Raw genomic sequence first — 17954 nt, 5'->3', positions numbered from 1 at the left:
TGTAGGGGAGACAGGACAACAGCTCAGGACAAGGATGAATTCTCACCGCCACACAATTAAGGAAAAAAAAGAATAGATCTACCTGTGGCCAAACATTTCTGTAACCCAGACCACAACATCATGGAGAGGAAATTGCTGGTATTAAAAGGAAACTTCAAGTCCCAGAGAGACAGGAGACTATGGGAGTACAAACTTATGATGACCTTTGACACATTCAGAGCAGGAATGAATGTGTCACATGGATTTATTTGTTTTTACATCAATTAAGAGATGTGCTCCTCAGACCATCCGGGGGGGGCATCACAGCCCGGACCAGATCCTAATCAGAGGACAATAAAACTTTCACACTGAACTGCAGCAATATTTATGGCCACAACAGTTTGTCCTCTTGCCATACTGATAGTTCTGCTCCTCAGAGCACCTGGGGACATCATACAGTTAGGTCCAGAAATATTTGGACAGTGACACAAGTTTTGTTATTTTAGCTGTTTACAAAAACATGTTCAGAAATACAATTCTATATATAATATGGGCTGAAAGTGCACACTCCCAGCTGCAATATGAGAGTTTTCACATCCAAATCGGAGAAAGGGTTTAGGAATCATAGCTCTGTAATGCATAGCCTCCTCTTTTTAAAGGGACCAAAAGTAATTGGACAAGGGACTCTAAGGGCTGCAATTAACTCTGAAGGCGTCTCCCTCGTTAACCTGTAATCAATGAAGTAGTTAAAAGGTCTGGGGTTGATTACAGGTGTGTGGTTTTGCATTTGGAAGCTGTTGCTGTGACCAGACAACATGCGGTCTAAGGAACTCTCAATTGAGGTGAAGCAGAACATCCTGAGGCTGAAAAAAAAGAAAAAATCCATCAGAGAGATAGCAGACATGCTTGGAGTAGCAAAATCAACAGTCGGGTACATTCTGAGAAAAAAGGAATTAACTAGTGAGCTTGGGAACTCAAAAAGGCCTGGGCGTCCACGGATGACAACAGTGGTGGATGATCGCCGCATACTTTCTTTGGTGAAGAAGAACCCGTTCACAACATCAACTGAAGTCCAGAACACTCTCAGTGAAGTAGGTGTATCTGTCTCTAAGTCAACAGTAAAGAGAAGACTCCATGAAAGTAAATACAAAGGGTTCACATCTAGATGCAAACCATTCATCAATTCCAAAAATAGACAGGCCAGAGTTAAATTTGCTGAAAAACACCTCATGAAGCCAGCTCAGTTCTGGAAAAGTATTCTATGGACAGATGAGACAAAGATCAACCTGTACCAGAATGATGGGAAGAAAAAAGTTTGGAGAAGAAAGGGAACGGCACATGATCCAAGGCACACCACATCCTCTGTAAAACATGGTGGAGGCAACGTGATGGCATGGGCATGCATGGCTTTCAATGGCACTGGGTCACTTGTGTTTATTGATGACATAACAGCAGACAAGAGTAGCCGGATGAATTCTGAAGTGTACCGGGATATACTTTCAACCCAGATTCAGCCAAATTCCGCAAAGTTGATCGGACGGCGCTTCATAGTACAGATGGACAATGACCCCAAGCATACAGCCAAAGCTACCCAGGAGTTCATGAGTGCAAAAAAGTGGAACATTCTGCAATGGCCAAGTCAATCACCAGATCTTAACCCAATTGAGCATGCATTTCACTTGCTCAAATCCAGACTTAAGACGGAAAGACCCACAAACAAGCAAGACCTGAAGGCTGCGGCTGTAAAGGCCTGGCAAAGCATTAAGAAGGAGGAAACCCAGCGTTTGGTGATGTCCATGGGTTCCAGACTTAAGGCAGTGATTGCCTCCAAAGGATTCGCAACAAAATATTGAAAATAAAAATATTTTGTTTGGGTTTGGTTTATTTGTCCAATTACTTTTGACCTCCTAAAATGTGGAGTGTTTGTAAAGAAATGTGACAATTCCTACAATTTCTATCAGAGATTTTTGTTCAAACCTTCAAATTAAACGTTACAATCTGCACTTGAATTCTGTTGTAGAGGTTTCATTTCAAATCCAATGTGGTGGCATGCAGAGCCCAACTCGCCAAAATTGGGTCGCTGTCCAAATATTACTGGACCTAACTGTAACTCTGGACCAGACCCCAATCAGACGACAATAAAACTTTCACACTGCTTATCTATGAACTGCAGCAATATTTAAAGCCACAACAGTTTGTCCTCTTGCCATAGTGATAGTTCTGCTTCACATCACTTGTTTTATTTATTGCTCCATTTTATGTCCTGTTGTGTATAAATATGTGACTCTTCAGATTTTGTGTTATACTGAGCCTGAAGAAGAGACCTGAGTAGTCTGGAAAGCTGTTACTATTACTATCTTTTCAGTTAGCCATTAAAAGGTATCAACCGCTGAGGACTTCAGTTCTTTTAAATAATTTTTTACCACATTATAAGACATCTAGAGGCATAAACAGGAAAAGAATAGCACCTGCTGCCACCTGGTGGTAACAGAGCAGATTGCAAACAAGCTCACAAAACTAAAAATCCTTATCGCACTTAGGTGACTTTTCATCTTCCTCAGTATTTTTATAATCATTCAAAAAAATTTCTCCTTACTATGCCCAATTTTTTTTCTTTTTAACACCTAAAATAAAATCTTCTGAAAATATAAAATCAAATATAAGTGTAGTTTATATTTTAAGGAATGGTAGGTCCGGTGTGTCCTCACAAATGCTGGATGTGTGTGTTTGGCTATTCCTTTGTGATATGTGTCATATGCGGTAATGCGATGTAACGGGATCGTGTTTCTACAGTTGTTAGGATTGCAGCCACCCACACATGTGCAGCAGTGGTTTATGACATGGTTTACGACAGGCGTGAGTGTGCAGGCGCACAGTATAATGTGAGGGAAGCAGGAGCACCGGATCCCTCATGACTCGATGATGATGTGTGGGTAGGCTGCGCAGTCTAGGTACAGAAAGGTACACATTTTCCTATTTGTGAGGAAGCGTTGTGTGTGTGTGTGGGTATTTTCAAATTACTTAAAAAAAAAAAAAAAAAAAAAGCACTCATCTTATAAAAAAACCCAATACACTTTATGTTTTATTCTTAAAAATGGGTCAGCGGTCGGGTGCAAGCCGTATAAGTATGACGGCCGTTTCGTTCCTAGATGGCGCTTCCAGAGGTCCTGGCTTGGAGATGACGTACAACCACTTCCTTTTCAGCTAAGAGGCTCAACCCACATCACCATAAATTAAAAACAAATGTGCATCGTAGTGCAATTAATTGCACATAACCATTTTGTATAACCACAAGATTACAAAAAATATGACAAATCGTTTCTATCATTAAATCGTATGCTCCCTTGTGCCCCTTAAACCTGACTTCTGTTTGTAATAAAATATTCTGCAAATCTCCCCCTATGGGGGAAGATTAACCCCTGTCAGCCCTGCAAAGACATGATTGCTATTATGTTTGTGACGCTCCTGGACTATCAGGTCGTCACAGGGTACTGCACAATCTGCCCTTCCGTGCAGTATCCGCCTCCCTCTTGGTTCTGGGTCCCTATCTTAATGGTGTTGCCTCCAACAGCAAATCAAATCCTAGATACACCCTGCACCACACCCACCAGGCACACCAGTGGACGGCTTGAGTGAAATAGAGTCGCCCACCTGGGGTGTCGGGTCGGGGAGGGGAGGTGAGGAGTGTAGTCAGTCTGTGAGTAGTGAGTCAGAGAGTGAAGAGGTTGAGAGGAAGTCGGGAGCGGTGGCTCCAAGAGAAGCTGTCTAGGTTGCAGACAGTGGTCTGGACGTAGAGGAGTCGGACCCCCGGTCGCAGGGGATTGTGGCAAGGTGCCTGGACCTGTTGAGGAGGACAGACAGCAACCTAGCACTATCACTGGTCTGGGACCAAAGACACGACAGGGTACGCAGACCCTAGGTCAGGGAGAAGCTTCAGGCAACCCGACAATTTACCTGAGGAGAGCGGAGCCTTTATGATCCGTTCCCACCCGCTCCAGAATCAGGGGCACTAGCGCAACGAGGGGGATAAGACTTTCCAACCCAAAACGGTCCAGAAAATCCCAAGCGTGAGCCCTGAGAGCAGGCTCCCACACTTAGCCACAGTGGGGAGCGGGGCCCGGCAAGTTTCAGACTACTGGGCCACCACGTTGAAGTTAAACTTAGTGCCAGGAGGCAGGTCACGGATCACTAGGCAACACTATAGGGAACGGGACCCGGACAAGCTCCCGTCAGCAGCACGGTACCCAGACAATTGGTTTACCCGGTTGTCAGCGTCTGCTTATGAACTGAGTGAGTACGAGAGTGACCCCTGCATCCCACACCGAGTCCCGGGACATCCCCCTACCCGTGGAGGGCTACGACACCTTGCTGCCCCACTTCATCACCCCGGGTACACCCAACAGCAGCGGCGGTACTCCGAATTACCGTACACCACGGGTGGCGTCACAAACTATATCTAAATTCCCCTGTATATACTCCCCTTTCATTCGAGTTGCCGCACGACCCCGGGTCCGGAGACCCTCGAGCCACAGCGAACCCGGATCCGAGCAGCTCGGCTGCTTCCCGGGGGGCGGCACATGTTCCTCTTTCATGTGATTGATTAAACGGGGTGAGCCTTTACCCTGTGCAATAGATGTGTAATGATTAAAACGCACTACTAAGGGTCTGATCGTTTTCCCAATATAATACCTGCCACAAGGGCAGTAAAACTTGGTTTACATAACCATATGGTCAATCAATTTAACTCAAGCAAAAGCCGATTTATAGTGTATGTAATACTCTGCCCTTGTAGCAGGTATTACATTGGGAAAACAATCAAACAATCTCAGGCACCTGTGATTATTAGTTTGCCAGGTGAGTCCTATTAGAGGAAAACTACTTAAGAAGGACGTTCCGTATTGTTTCTGGTACGGATGTCACAGTTTTTATACGTACCAGATTCACAGACATATAGAAACCCGTTAAAATCAATGGGTCTGCGCACACATCAGTGATTTTTCACTGACCATGTTTCAGTGTCGCGTGCACGCGTCTCCGTGTTTCCGCACGGAGACAAGTCCGTTTTTTTCTGGCATCACTGAGGTCACACGGACCACACAGTGGTGTGATCCGTGAAACACGTACCATAAATAAAAACCTCTTTGAAATAAAATCATTTTTTATACTCACCTTCTCCATCGATACGATTTGCAGTCGCTGCTGGCTGCTGCTTCCAAGGCGGCTAATTATGCTCATGAATATTCACTGCACTGCAATCTGGAAGTAGCAGCAGCGGGGACACAGCAGTGGCCGGAAACTGGAGAACCAGAGATTCAGCACCACGGAGAGCAGAAGTGGGGATAGGGGAGTTTGGAGTACCTGATCTCCATGTGCTATCAGTGATCATGGATAGCACATGGAGAACACACATGTGCCGTGAAATCACAGCACACGGAGGGACATGCGTGTTTAACACGTCAGTGAAAAACATCTGTGTTTATCACTGATGTGTGAAAAAGGCCTTACACAGGCTTCAATCATTATGGGAAAGAAAAAACATCTGCTGCCGAAAAGGGTCAAATAGTTCAATATCTCGGACAAGGTATGAAAATATTAGATGTGGCTTACACTTTATTAATACCGTTGCTAAGTCCAGTTGTAAAAGCTGAAAGAGAAAGAGGATAGCAACAAATATTAGATATTAGCCAAAAATGTAACCGTGATCCTCATATTGTGACAACATCTGTGGCTGATACACAGAGCAGACGAGTTTGTGCAGATGAAGGCATAATGAGGAAGGTTTCAGCCAGATAAATCCATTGGCAGCTGCTAAAATACCATTATAAAGCAGCAAACTGGTATTTGAAGCTGCTGTTGCCTCTGGAGTCCTGCCAGTTCAAGGTTTAGGATCAAACATGCAGCCCATGGGCCATTTGCGGCCTATGAGGCTACTTTGTGCAACCTGCAGGCACCGTAAACCCCTTGACGATCGTGGCCCGGTCCAGTGGGCTGTCGATGTTGGCACTTTATTTCAGTTGAATGTGCATCATTGGATCCACATTTAATTGAAATGTATTAAGACAAACTTTCTGCACAACTATACCAATGCCAGTCGCCGGCCAATCAGAGGCCATCAGCTGACGTCAGCATATGTTGTCAGCTGTTGGCCTCTGATACTCCATCAGCTGGCATTGGTATAGCTGTGCAGAGAACTTGTCTCTGCACGACATCGAGGTTTGCAGTTGTTCATAAATCTACTGTTCGGTCACCTCTATAAATGCACACAAACAGAAACGGTTGCAGTGGGCTCAGACATTCATTAAGACTAATTAACACTGATGAGTGTCGAGCAACCCAGGATGGTCCAGATGGACGCGTATTAGATGGTTTGTGGATGGCCACCATATCTCAACAAGGCTGTGACGTCAGCAAGGAGGTCACAGAGTTATGTTTTGGGCTGAAATAATGAGGACAGAGCTGGTCGGCCCCTTAGGGTCCCTGAAGGAGTGAAAATGATGTCGGCAAAGTATATTGCGTTTCTGACTGACCACTTTCTTCCATGGTACAAAATGTAAAAACGTGTCATCTGTAGCCTTATGAAGACAATGTGCTATGTCATGCTGCAAAGAAAACCTGTGAGTCATTAGCTGCTATGGGCATAATAAGAGCAGAGAAACCTATAGTGTGACCACCAGCCTCCCCTGACCTGAGCCCTATTGAGAACCTTTGGAGCATTTTAAAACAAAATATCTATTGGGATGGGAGGCCAGTCACATAAAAATAGTTGATCGGGGAGGTTATTCTGACATCTTGCAAAGAAATTCAAGCAGAAACTATCCGAAAACTCATAAGTTGAAATGAAACAAGAATTTTGAAGGTAATATCAAAGAAGGGGGAGGGTCTTAAAGTATGTTAACCCCTTCACTCCCGGGCAATTTTTTTTTTCTTCCCTTATTCTGAGAGCCGTAACTTTTTTATTTTTCTGTCAATCTTGCCATGTGACCACTTATTTTTTTGCGGGACGAGTTGTACTCTTGAATAAAACCATTAGTGTTACCATACATTGTACTCGAAAACGGCAAAAAAATTCCAAGTGCGAAAAAATTGCAAAAAAACTACGACTGCCTGATTGTTTTTGGGATATTTTATTCACCGTGTTCACTATATGGTAAAACTGATGTGTCGGTGTCATGCCTGAGGTCGGTAGGAGCTCATAGACCTCAAACATGTATAGGTTTACTTTTATGTAAGGGGTTAAAAAAAAAATCACAAGTTTGTCCAGAAAAGGTACACTTCTTAATATAAATTTCAAAATATGCGGCAACCAAAAAACATAATTTTGGTGTTTGTATTTTTTTTTTTTTGCTGCTACGCCTTTTACCAATCAGATTAATTGATTTTATATTTTGATAGATCGGGCGTTTCTGAACATGGCAATATCAAATGTGTGTATATTTTTTAACTGTTCAATTTTCAAAAGGGGGAATTAGGGGTGATTTGAACTTTTAGTTTTTTTTGGTTTTTTTAACTTTTTTTATACTTTTTTTTTTATTTTACTAGCCCCCCTAGGGGACTATAACGATCAGCAGTCTGATCATTTTTTTCCTGTAGATCAGAGCAGTATTCCTCAGATCTGCAGAAAAGCTGCTCTCCTTTCACACACGGCCCTCTGCCGGCTGTAAGAGGAACTGACTCATGATAGCTAAAGGAATCTTCACATGACCCTGTGCTTCCATGGCAGCCATCAGATCCACGTGATCACATCACGTGACTACCAGTGGTGCCGGGTAAGTGAATGAGATATTTTCACATCACGCTGTAAGAGGTTAACAGTCATGAGTGGGTAGCGAATCCACTCGTCTCGTGCCTGATAGCCGCACATGACAGCTGTTCAAGACAGCTGACATGTGCAGCGATCGCCTGCTGCCCGCAACAGCTGGCAGGGATTAAAATGTAAGGCCTATTAAGATGTTCTTGATTGTAAACGCTGTTGATTTCAGTAAATGTGGTCTCTTAATGCTGCAAATTCAACAAATGATAATTTTCTGTTCTTTACAACCTGTAAATTGTTTGAAAACTCTGTTGTGCATAATAACGTGGAACAGTGTATTTTAAGGGGTTTTTTTTTTAGTAAATAAAAATATCCTGTTATCATTGGGAGATTTGTCATCTAATGGTTGATATTTTGAACATTTTACTGACTCGTTTGCATCAACCATTTAAGAAAATCATAGAAAAATAGCATTTGCATAATTTGCAATGTGGAGTATATATAAAGAGGGAGTCAGAATCTGTATGTATATAATGGGGGGGGGGGCTGAAAGGCTGCTTCCTGTATATAAGGAAGGGATGAAATGCCTGCTATCTGTTTAGGCTCACTTGGTGAAGTGGACCCACTAAACCTCAGGTCCGGGTGGGTACAGAGACCTCGGGCGTTGGTGTAGCTGGCAGGATGGTACATAGGGAGCAAGGACAACACATCCTTAGGAATCTTGGAAACAACAGAGCAAATGGAGTAAAGTCAGCAGGGCTGCAGGGATAGAAGCAAAAAACACGGGGTGCAAATGAGATGAAGTATAACAAGCTAGAGTCTTAAAAGGCCTAGCCAGATGATGTCACACTCTGTGAATTCTGCAAAACATGACGTGAAGCACAACACAGTGCAGCAAATTAAGGTGAAGGGAGAAGAGCCCAGACCCAAGAAAAATGTGTGATATCTGTCTATTAGTAGAGAATGAGAAATATGATATTTGTACTGAAGGAAGGTGTGAGAAACCTGATATCTATATGTACCACCCTGAGAGGGGCCCGGCCGCTTCTTTGCTGCTCGGGCCGAGCCGCTCGAGGTCCGGGCTCGGGTTGTCGGTGGCACGAGCGCCTCCGGACCGGGGGCCACGTCACTCTGTTAAGGGGAGGCAGTGGGGATGGTGGTGGTGTGGGACGAGGCGCGCAGCCGGGGAGGGCCGCACTGTCGTCTAACGGGTCGTGACGCCATCCACGGGTCGTGGTGACGGGATGCACCATCGCAGCGGCTGGAGTGAAGGCGGGCTCGTCCGGGATCGGTGTTGCGGCCACAGCCTAGATGTTAGCCCCTCCGTGGGTAGGGGCGGTGTGTCCCGGGGCCCGGTGGTGGGGGACTGGAGCGCTGATGTTGTTGTCGGGGTGCAGGGGGCCGTGCTGCGGTGCAGTGTCGTGCCCGGATGGCACTGGTGTACTCACGATTAATTCACACTCAGAGTCACTGGTAAACCAAAGTTCGGGTATGATCGGGTCCCGCAGCCGGCTGCTCGTGTCCCCTGTGAGGTTGATGGTGGCCCCTTTCCCATGCATCTCTGGTTGTGGTTTATTCAGCTCCCCAGCCTGAGCAGTGGTAGCCCGCTCCCCGGCGTTAAGCTGCCGGAGGAGCCCTGTGTTGTCCGCAGGCGCTGGCCCATCGGGTGTTTGGCCCTTGGCGGTGGCGCTCACCCGGTCTCGGTGGGCTTTTGCCTTCTTTCGGGACTTTGAGTGTGGATGAACCCGTGAGGTCTAGCCAGCAATCAGTCAATTTTCCTAAACTCAGTGGCTTCTAAGCTAGGACGGGGTCTGAGTACCCGGTTTCTGGTGCTTCGGTACACGGTTGACTCCCCGGTTCAAGACCGGCGGGCTCCAACCCTGGCCCGGTTCCTACGGTTCCGCCGGTTGCTGTACCGGTACTCCTGCAGGCGGCCACCACCGTCTGCCTGCCTGATGTTTCAAGGGATCCCAGGCTCCTACCCGGGTCCCTGACAGCTCTGCTCCTCTACACCTCCTGTCAGCTCTCTCTCTACAACTTGTTCTATTTATATTTCCTGCCTCAGGACAATAGTCTCCTCGGTGGGCGTGCCTTTCTGCCTGACTCCGCCCACCTGGTGTGCTCTACTGGCCCTGAAGAAGCATCAAGTCTCCCTTTCGGGTGACGGGTATGTCCTCACAGGGGAGTGGGGGGGTGTGTGTGTGTGTGGTAGGTGTTGTTACCCGTGACCCCTGGGGTCCAGGGCGTCATATATATATATATATATATATATATATATATATATATATATATATATATATATATATACAGTGCCTACAAGTAGTATTCAACCCCCTGCAGATTTAGCAGGTTTACACTTTCGGAATTAACTTGGCATTGTGGCATTTGGACTGTAGATCAGCCTGGAAGTGTGAAATGCAGCAAAAAAGAATGTTATTTCTTTTTTATTTTTTTTTAAATTGTGAAAAGTTTATTCAGAGGGTCATTTATTATTCAACCCCTCAATCCACCAGAATTCTGTTTGGTTCCCTTAAAGTATTAAGAAGTATTTCAGGCACAAAGAACAATAAGCTTCACATGTTTGGATTAATTATCTCTTTTTCCAGCCTTTTCTGACTAATTAAGACCCTCCCCAAACTTGTGAACAGCACTCATACTTGGTCAACATGGGAAAGACAAAGGAGCATTCCAAGGCCATCAGAGACAAGATCGTGGAGGGTCACAAGGCTGGCAAGGGGTACAAAACCCTTTCCAAGGAGTTGGGCCTACCTGTCTCCACTGTTGGGAGCATCATCCGGAAGTGGAAGGCTTATGGAACTACTGTTAGCCTTCCACGGCCTGGACAGCCTTTGAAAGTTTCCACCCGTGCCGAGGCCAGGCTTGTCCAAAGAGTCAAGGCTAACCCAAGGACAACAAGGAAGGAGCTCCGGGAAGATCTCATGGCAGTGGGGACATTGGTTTCAGTCAATACCATAAGTAACATACTCCACCGCAATGGTCTCCGTTCCAGACGAGCCCGTAAGGTACCTTTACTTTCAAAGCGTCATGTCAAGGCTCGTCTACAGTTTGCTCATGATCACTTGGAGGACTCTGAGACAGACTGGTTCAAGGTTCTCTGGTCTGATGAGACCAAGATCGAGATCTTTGGTGCCAACCACACACGTGACGTTTGGAGACTGGATGGCACTGCATACGACCCCAAGAATACCATCCCTACAGTCAAGCATGGTGGTGGCAGCATCATGCTGTGGGGCTGTTTCTCAGCCAAGGGGCCTGGCCATCTGGTCCGCATCCATGGGAAGATGGATAGCACGGCCTACCTGGAGATTTTGGCCAAGAACCTCCGCTCCTCCATCAAGGATCTTAAGATGGGTCGTCATTTCATCTTCCAACAAGACAACGACCCAAAGCACACAGCCAAGAAAACCAAGGCCTGGTTCAAGAGGGAAAAAATCAAGGTGTTGCAGTGGCCTAGTCAGTCTCCTGACCTTAACCCAATTGAAAACTTGTGGAAGGAGCTCAAGATTAAAGGCCACATGAGACACCCAAAGAACCTAGATAACTTGGAGAAGATCTGCATGTAGGAGTGGGCCAAAATAACTCCAGAGACCTGTGCCGGCCTGATTAGGTCTTATAAAAGACGATTATTAGCTGTAATTGCAAACAAGGGTTATCCCACAAAATATTAAACCTAGGGGTTGAATAATAATTGACCCACACTTTTATGTTGAAAATTTATTAAAATTTAACTGAGCAACATAACTTGTTGGTTTGTAAGATTTATGCATCTGTTAATAAATCCTGCTCTTGTTTGAAGTTTGCAGGCTCTAACTTATTTGCATCTTATCAAACCTGCTAAATCTGCAGGGGGTTGAATACTACTTGTAGGCACTGTGTATATATATATATATATATAAAAGGAGGGGGTGAGAAGTCTGCTATCTTTTTAAAAACGAGGGTGTGAGAATCCTGCCATCATGCCTCAGTTTTGGGAATTGATTCAGTGACTTCTTGCTGCGTGGCTAGAGTCCCTCTCTACTTAGCCACAGCGTATTTTGGTCTGTGTCTGACTGATGGTTCTTTTGTCTTTTCTTTCTTGGATACTCTCTTATTTTAGGTGCTACTTACCTATTTGGTTCTGTCCTATCACATTTTGGGAGGGACTACTTATACTCACCTTGCACTGAGCTTTATGCTGGCTATGTTTCCAGGTGGATAGGTAGTTGAAGTTACAGCTCTTCAGCTAGGGGGTTTATATTCCATGTTAAATCCCAGTTGTTTTCCCTGCTTTGATGTATAAGTGATTCCCCTCCCCACACCACCTCCTATTGGGTATCTGGGAGATTTCTTCTGTTAATTTCTGGATTCTTCCTATTTTCTTCTGCTTGCCTTGGGTTACTATGTGAACACATTTCTAGGCCTGTGCCTCATCCTCCACATGTATATTTCATTTTTCTGTTATCCTTGTTTTTGTGTTGCACATTGACTAAAGTTAGAGTGCAGTTAAAGACACTAAGGGTCAGTTGACTTTGAGTTGGGGCGCCATTGCATATTATAAGTGTACCAACCTCCACGGTCAGGCAGGGACAAATCAGGGTCAGATTAACGACTATTCTAGCATGATGAGGGACCTTTTGTTCTCCTGTTTGGCATGTAATCCATGTGAGAGTGTGTGGGCACTGTTGTAACATTGGCTACCTGTGTTAAAGGAGAGAATTAGAAGCCTGCTATCTATATACAGTATGTCCACCCATATCCTGTCCACCGCCATTAACTTGAGAACGGTGGCAGCTATAGGCTTAGAAGTGGTGTCTAGGTATAGTAAAGTAGCCATGCGCTACTGTGAGGAAAGAGTTAACTTTTTCAATGGTTAGAAATTCATTCTCCTTTGCAAAGAGCACGACCAGATTTGTTTACATAACAGACTCAGAGCGCATTCCAGGACCCAAGGACAGAGCGATAACACCTGTGCCTAGTATAAGACAATAAAAGTCATGTTTTACGCTTACGCCAGAAATCAAAACTCAATTACGCTTTTACTGAGAAATGGAAACTTATGTTTATGGCGAGAAATGAAACTAATGCCTTTTGTACACGACACAGTTACGCCCCTATTAGTTTGATAAACCCCGTCTGTGTGAAAATAAATCAGTTCTTTTTTGGAGCACACATCTCTTGCTTCTGTGTAGATATCAGCGCGTGCCTGTATCTTACCGGGGCTGAGGAAGCAGGGGGGTTACCGGGACTCCCTCTGCATTAGGTCATCACTGGCAAAAGTTGTGACCTTTTGGTCAACCTAACACTACGCAATGAAACCACCTATAGCGCCACCTGGTGTAAAACAACAGAGTTAGCATTTTTATCTCGTAAACGGAACGAGATAGAGAAAAAAAGTGAATTACAAAGTTGTAGGGCATCATCAATTCATTAAGAATCGACACCTTGCATACATAAATTCTATGATATGAAACCCATGACCCCCCAAAAAACATTAAATGCTAGTCACGCATATGGCGCTCATTTAACTTTGATGCTCAAAGTGCCCACCGTCAACTGCAATGCACATCTGGACTCTGCACAGCATACTGTATCTTGCTGCACGTTGTGCAATATGGTAGGTGACACGTTTGCACAAGCATCTGTGATACGTCGTCGTAGGTCCTGCAATGTTAGTGGAGGGGTCGCATACACCTGCTGTTTGATGTGACCTCACAGAAAGAAGTCCAATGGGGTCAGGTCAGGTGAGCGGAGGCCACTCCACACAGCCACCATACCCAATGACTTGTAGGAAGGTCTCCATGAGGTGTTGCTTCATGTCCGCAGCCTTGTGAGTTTTACACCTTCTAATCATAGCATTTCTGTATGCAAGGTGTCAATTCATATTGAATTGATGACGCCCTACAACTTTGTAATTCACTTTTTTCTCTCTTGTTCTGTTTTTGAGATAAAAATGCTAACTCCGTTGTTTTCCACCAGGTAGCGCTATAGGTGGTTTCAATGCGTAGGGCATGGCTACTTTACTACACCTAGACACCACTTCTATGCCTATAACTGCCGCCGTTCTCAAGTTAATGGTGGTGGACAGGATATGGGTGGACACACTGTATAAGGATGGGATGAGAGGGATGTGTGGCCTATATAAGTGGGTGAAGCATATGTTCGTAATAATGTTTGGGCTGTGCATGAATTTTGGCTCAGATATCTAGAAAAAAATATAAAAAGAAGGTTCAAAACCCGGACACGTCCTGAGGAACCCTATTCTGTCATTCATTATTGTTTTAAAAGTGCATCAGAATTCATCAGGAGACAACACAATCTCCATTACTGATGACTCCACATGATTCTTACTCTGTTCTCTGACAAAACAGAGATATAATGCCCAGTATTACAAAATCAAGAAACTAAAGACATACAATAGAATTGATGACCCTGCCCAAAAGGAAAATGTGATGGAAATGTTTGTCAGTAAGTAACCAAAGTGCAAAGTCTACAATAATAAAGTATATGCTGGAACACACCCGGCTGCTGGAAACATGGGTCATAGTTGCTTCCTTTACTTCCGAGGGATCTCAGAAATAGTGTCTGCTGATCTGAGTGATGAGCTTGACTAGCTCATTAAAGGGTTAACATAGAGGTCTCCGCCACAGGTTGTGCAATGTCATGTGTGCCGAAAAACGCCCTATTACATTACATGCACTTTCAGTTTTATTTCTTCAAAATCCTGAAGCCATGGCGTCCGCCGATGTGAGAGACGAGCTGCTCTGCTCCATCTGTCTGAGCACTTATACAGACCCTGTAACCCTGAGATGTGGACACAGCTTCTGCCGGGTCTGTATTGATCAGGTCCTGAATACACAGGACGGGTCTAGAGTTTATTCCTGTCCTGAATGCAGAGAGAAGTTTAAGAAGCGTCCGGCGCTGAAGAGGAACATCGCTCTACGTAACGTAGCAGAACGTTTTCTGTGTACTCAGCCACATCAGGAGACAACCGGGATCCGCTGCACTTACTGTGTGGACTTTCCTGTATCTGCTGTGAAATCTTGTTTGCTGTGTGAAGTTTCTGTGTGCAAAAAACATCTGACAGTTCACACAGAAACAGCAACAGATCACGTCCTAACTGAGCCCAGCACTTCCCTGAAAAACAAAAAATGCTCCATCCATAGGAAGATCCTGGAATATTACTGCACTGAGGACGCTGCTTGTATCTGCGCAACATGCAGTTTGGCCGGAGAACATCGGGGACACCGGGTGGAGATACTGGATAAGGCCTCTGTGAAGAAGAAAAAGAAACTGAGAATTGTTCTGTTGAAACTGATTACAACGAGAGGGAAGACTGAAGAAAGAGTCCGGAGACTGGAAGACCACAGGAGAAAAGCTCAAGAAAACGCTTCTGGAGAAGCCGAGAGAGTCACTGCTCTGTTTATAGACATCAGGAGACGGGTGGACGACCTGGAGAAGAAGGTCCTGAGTGAGATCTCCAGGCAGGAAGAGCAGGTGTCACTGTCACTGTCTGATGATATCCAAAAGCTGGAAATAAAGAAGGACGAACTGTCCAGGAAGATGAGGCACATTGAGGAGCTGTGTAACATGACTGATCCACTGACTGTCCTACAGGATCGAGACACCAGTGACTTGTGTCCTCCTGAGGAGGAGGTATATGATGAGGACACATGGCAACATGATGAAGGTGATGAGGACACATGGGGACAAGATGGTGGTGACGAAGACCTATGGGAACATGACAGAGATGAGGACACATGGGAACCTGATGGAGCTGATGAGGATACATGGGAACAAGATGTTTATGACGAGGACCCATGGGAACATGATAGAGATTATGAGGATACATGGGAACAGGACAGATATGATGAGGAAATATGGGAACAGGACAGATATGATGAGGATACATGGGAACAGGACAGAGATGATGAGGATACATGGGAACAGGACAGAGATGATGATGACACATGGGAACAGGACAGAGATGATGATGACACATGGGGACATGAGGGAGGTGATGAGGATACATGGGAACAGGACAGAGATGATGAGGATACATGGGAACAGGACAGAGATGATGAGGATACATGGGAACAGGACAGAGACGATGAGGATACATGGGAACAGGACAGAGACGATGAGGATACATGGGAACAGGACAGAGACGATGAGGATACATGGGAACAGGACAGAGACGATGAGGATACATGGGAACAGGACAGAGACGATGAGGATACATGGGAACAGGACAGATATGATGAGGACACATGGGAACAGGACAGATATGATGAGGACACATGGGAACAGGACAGAGATGATGAGGATACATGGGAACAGGACAGAGACGATGAGGATACATGGGAACAGGACAGATATGATGAGGACACATGGGAACAGGACAGACATGATGAGGAAATATGGGAACAGGACAGATATGATGAGGATACATGGGAACAGGACAGAGATGATGATGACACATGGGGACATGAGGGAGGTGATGAGGACACAGGGGGGTATGACAAGACACAAGATGTAGATGTGGATGTAATTAGAGGGATCTTATATGAAGGTTTCTTTGCTATAATTACATATCTTCAGACCATCTTACCAGCAAGACCATATGAAATGAGGCCCCAACCCCCCAGCATCTGATCTCTGCACAGTACTAACAAGATTTACCTTTATCATATTTAAAATATGTGGTGATGATTTACTGTTCAGGACTAAGAACGTTGAGGGAAGGAAGAGGCTGTAGGAAAGAAAGGGGTCTATGTAGAGGATCTTGCAGATATAATATTAGCAGCTGTATTTACATCTAGTAATAAGATATGGAATTAATTGACCCGATCAATAAAATCCGGGGAAAAAAAATCAGAATACCAGAATTGTTATTTGTTTTTTTTTTTGGTCATTTCACTTTACTAAGAAAATGTAATAATAAACCATGATATGTACATGAAATTCACATAAATAAATTGTCTGTTTACAGTGCAAATAAAAAACCCTCACTGAGCCCCATCAACAGAAAAGATAAAACGGTTGTTATTATTACAGCTTGTAATGTGGCAACACAAAGCAACAAATCTTTGAGGGAATAATGTTAATTTTTTGTCATCACTTAAATAGAAAAAAATGGAGGCATGCTTAGTCATAGCCGGCTTTACTCATGTGCGAGTTGGGCGGTCGCACAGGGTGCCGGCAGGCCGACAGCATAGGGGACACAGCTGTTTACTTTCACTTTGCTGCTCCTAATGCACAGGCTCCAGCAGTGAGTGCCCCCTCCCCTCCACTCTCCTCTGCGTACTGTCTGCTCCCTGCACAGGCTCCAGCAGGGGGCACCCCCCCCTCCGTTCCGCGTACTGTCGCCTCCCCTCCCCTCACTGTCGGCTCCCTGCACAGGCTCCAACAGGGGGCGCCCTCACCTGACCTCGGCTCTGTGTCCTCTCTCCTTCCGTCTTTACCAGAGAGAGGGAGGGCGGAGGGGCGGGAGCACTGCCGGAGATGCTGCTACAACAGTGTAGCGCCCCTGTGGTTAGGCGCTACAGGGGAATACAGCACCTTAACATCAAGGTGCAGTGCCCTTTGGTCACAGGTGAAAGAGAAAGGAAATGCAGAGTCTTATATTAAATTGAGTAACATTGACTCAGGAGCCCCTACCTTCATATTCCTGGGACTGTTTATATAGTAGGTCCATAGGGGGTGAAGCCTAGCTGAGCGTGAGACATGACGTGGTTGCCAGGATGACAGTTAGGGAGTTAACAGTCAGTCAGTAAGGAGTGACAAGAAGAGATGAGAGTAAATTGATGACTGAAAGAAGGGCTAGAAATAACATAGGCCCGACGTCCTGAGCGAGGGTACCCCAAAAGAAAAGAAAGACACTGGAAAGGGGTAACCCAGATGGAAAGGGGATGCTTTAGGTCTGGCGAGAGCCGGCTGAAGAGTTCAGGTCGACACCGGTATAACGGGACCAAGGAGGTTTGTCAGGTTTATCCCCAAAACCATTGACCGTTAACCTGGGATCCCAAATAAGAGGAGTCCCGGCACCCATCAAGAGTCTGGCTACTAACCCCAAGCCGAGTTCACGACGCTGTTGCGGGATAGATAAAGAAATCGTGCAGCATCAGACCCCTGGGAAAACCAGTGACGAGACTAACGGGGGGTTAAAGAGGGAGTCACAGAGCCCTCAGAGCAGAGACCGAGAAAGAGACAAGGAAAGGTTACCTCA

The 17954-nt window shown here is 45.3% G+C and overlaps 2 protein-coding genes across 2 annotated transcripts in view; both read left to right on the top strand.

The window, feature by feature from the left end:
- Positions 1 to 17954, top strand: part of LOC142302268 (uncharacterized) — a 90149-nt gene that overhangs the window by 35169 nt on the left and 37026 nt on the right. The window lies entirely within an intron of this gene.
- LOC142302672 (uncharacterized) lies at positions 14458 to 16724 on the top strand. Its single transcript, XM_075343771.1, has one exon. The coding sequence runs from the start codon at positions 14459 to 14461 to the stop codon at positions 16379 to 16381; it is 1923 nt and encodes a 640-aa protein (XP_075199886.1). The 5' UTR covers position 14458; the 3' UTR covers positions 16382 to 16724.

This window comes from Anomaloglossus baeobatrachus, chromosome 4 (assembly GCF_048569485.1).
Source record: "Anomaloglossus baeobatrachus isolate aAnoBae1 chromosome 4, aAnoBae1.hap1, whole genome shotgun sequence".
Lineage (NCBI taxonomy): Eukaryota > Metazoa > Chordata > Amphibia > Anura > Aromobatidae > Anomaloglossus > Anomaloglossus baeobatrachus.
Note: the sequence above shows the minus strand (reverse complement) of the source record. Positions and strands in the feature narration are given on the sequence as shown.

Coding starts and splice junctions, on each gene's coding strand:
- LOC142302672 (XM_075343771.1), top strand. CDS start 14,459: ATGGCGTCCGCCGATGTGAGAGACGAGCTGCTCTGCTCCATCTGTCTG.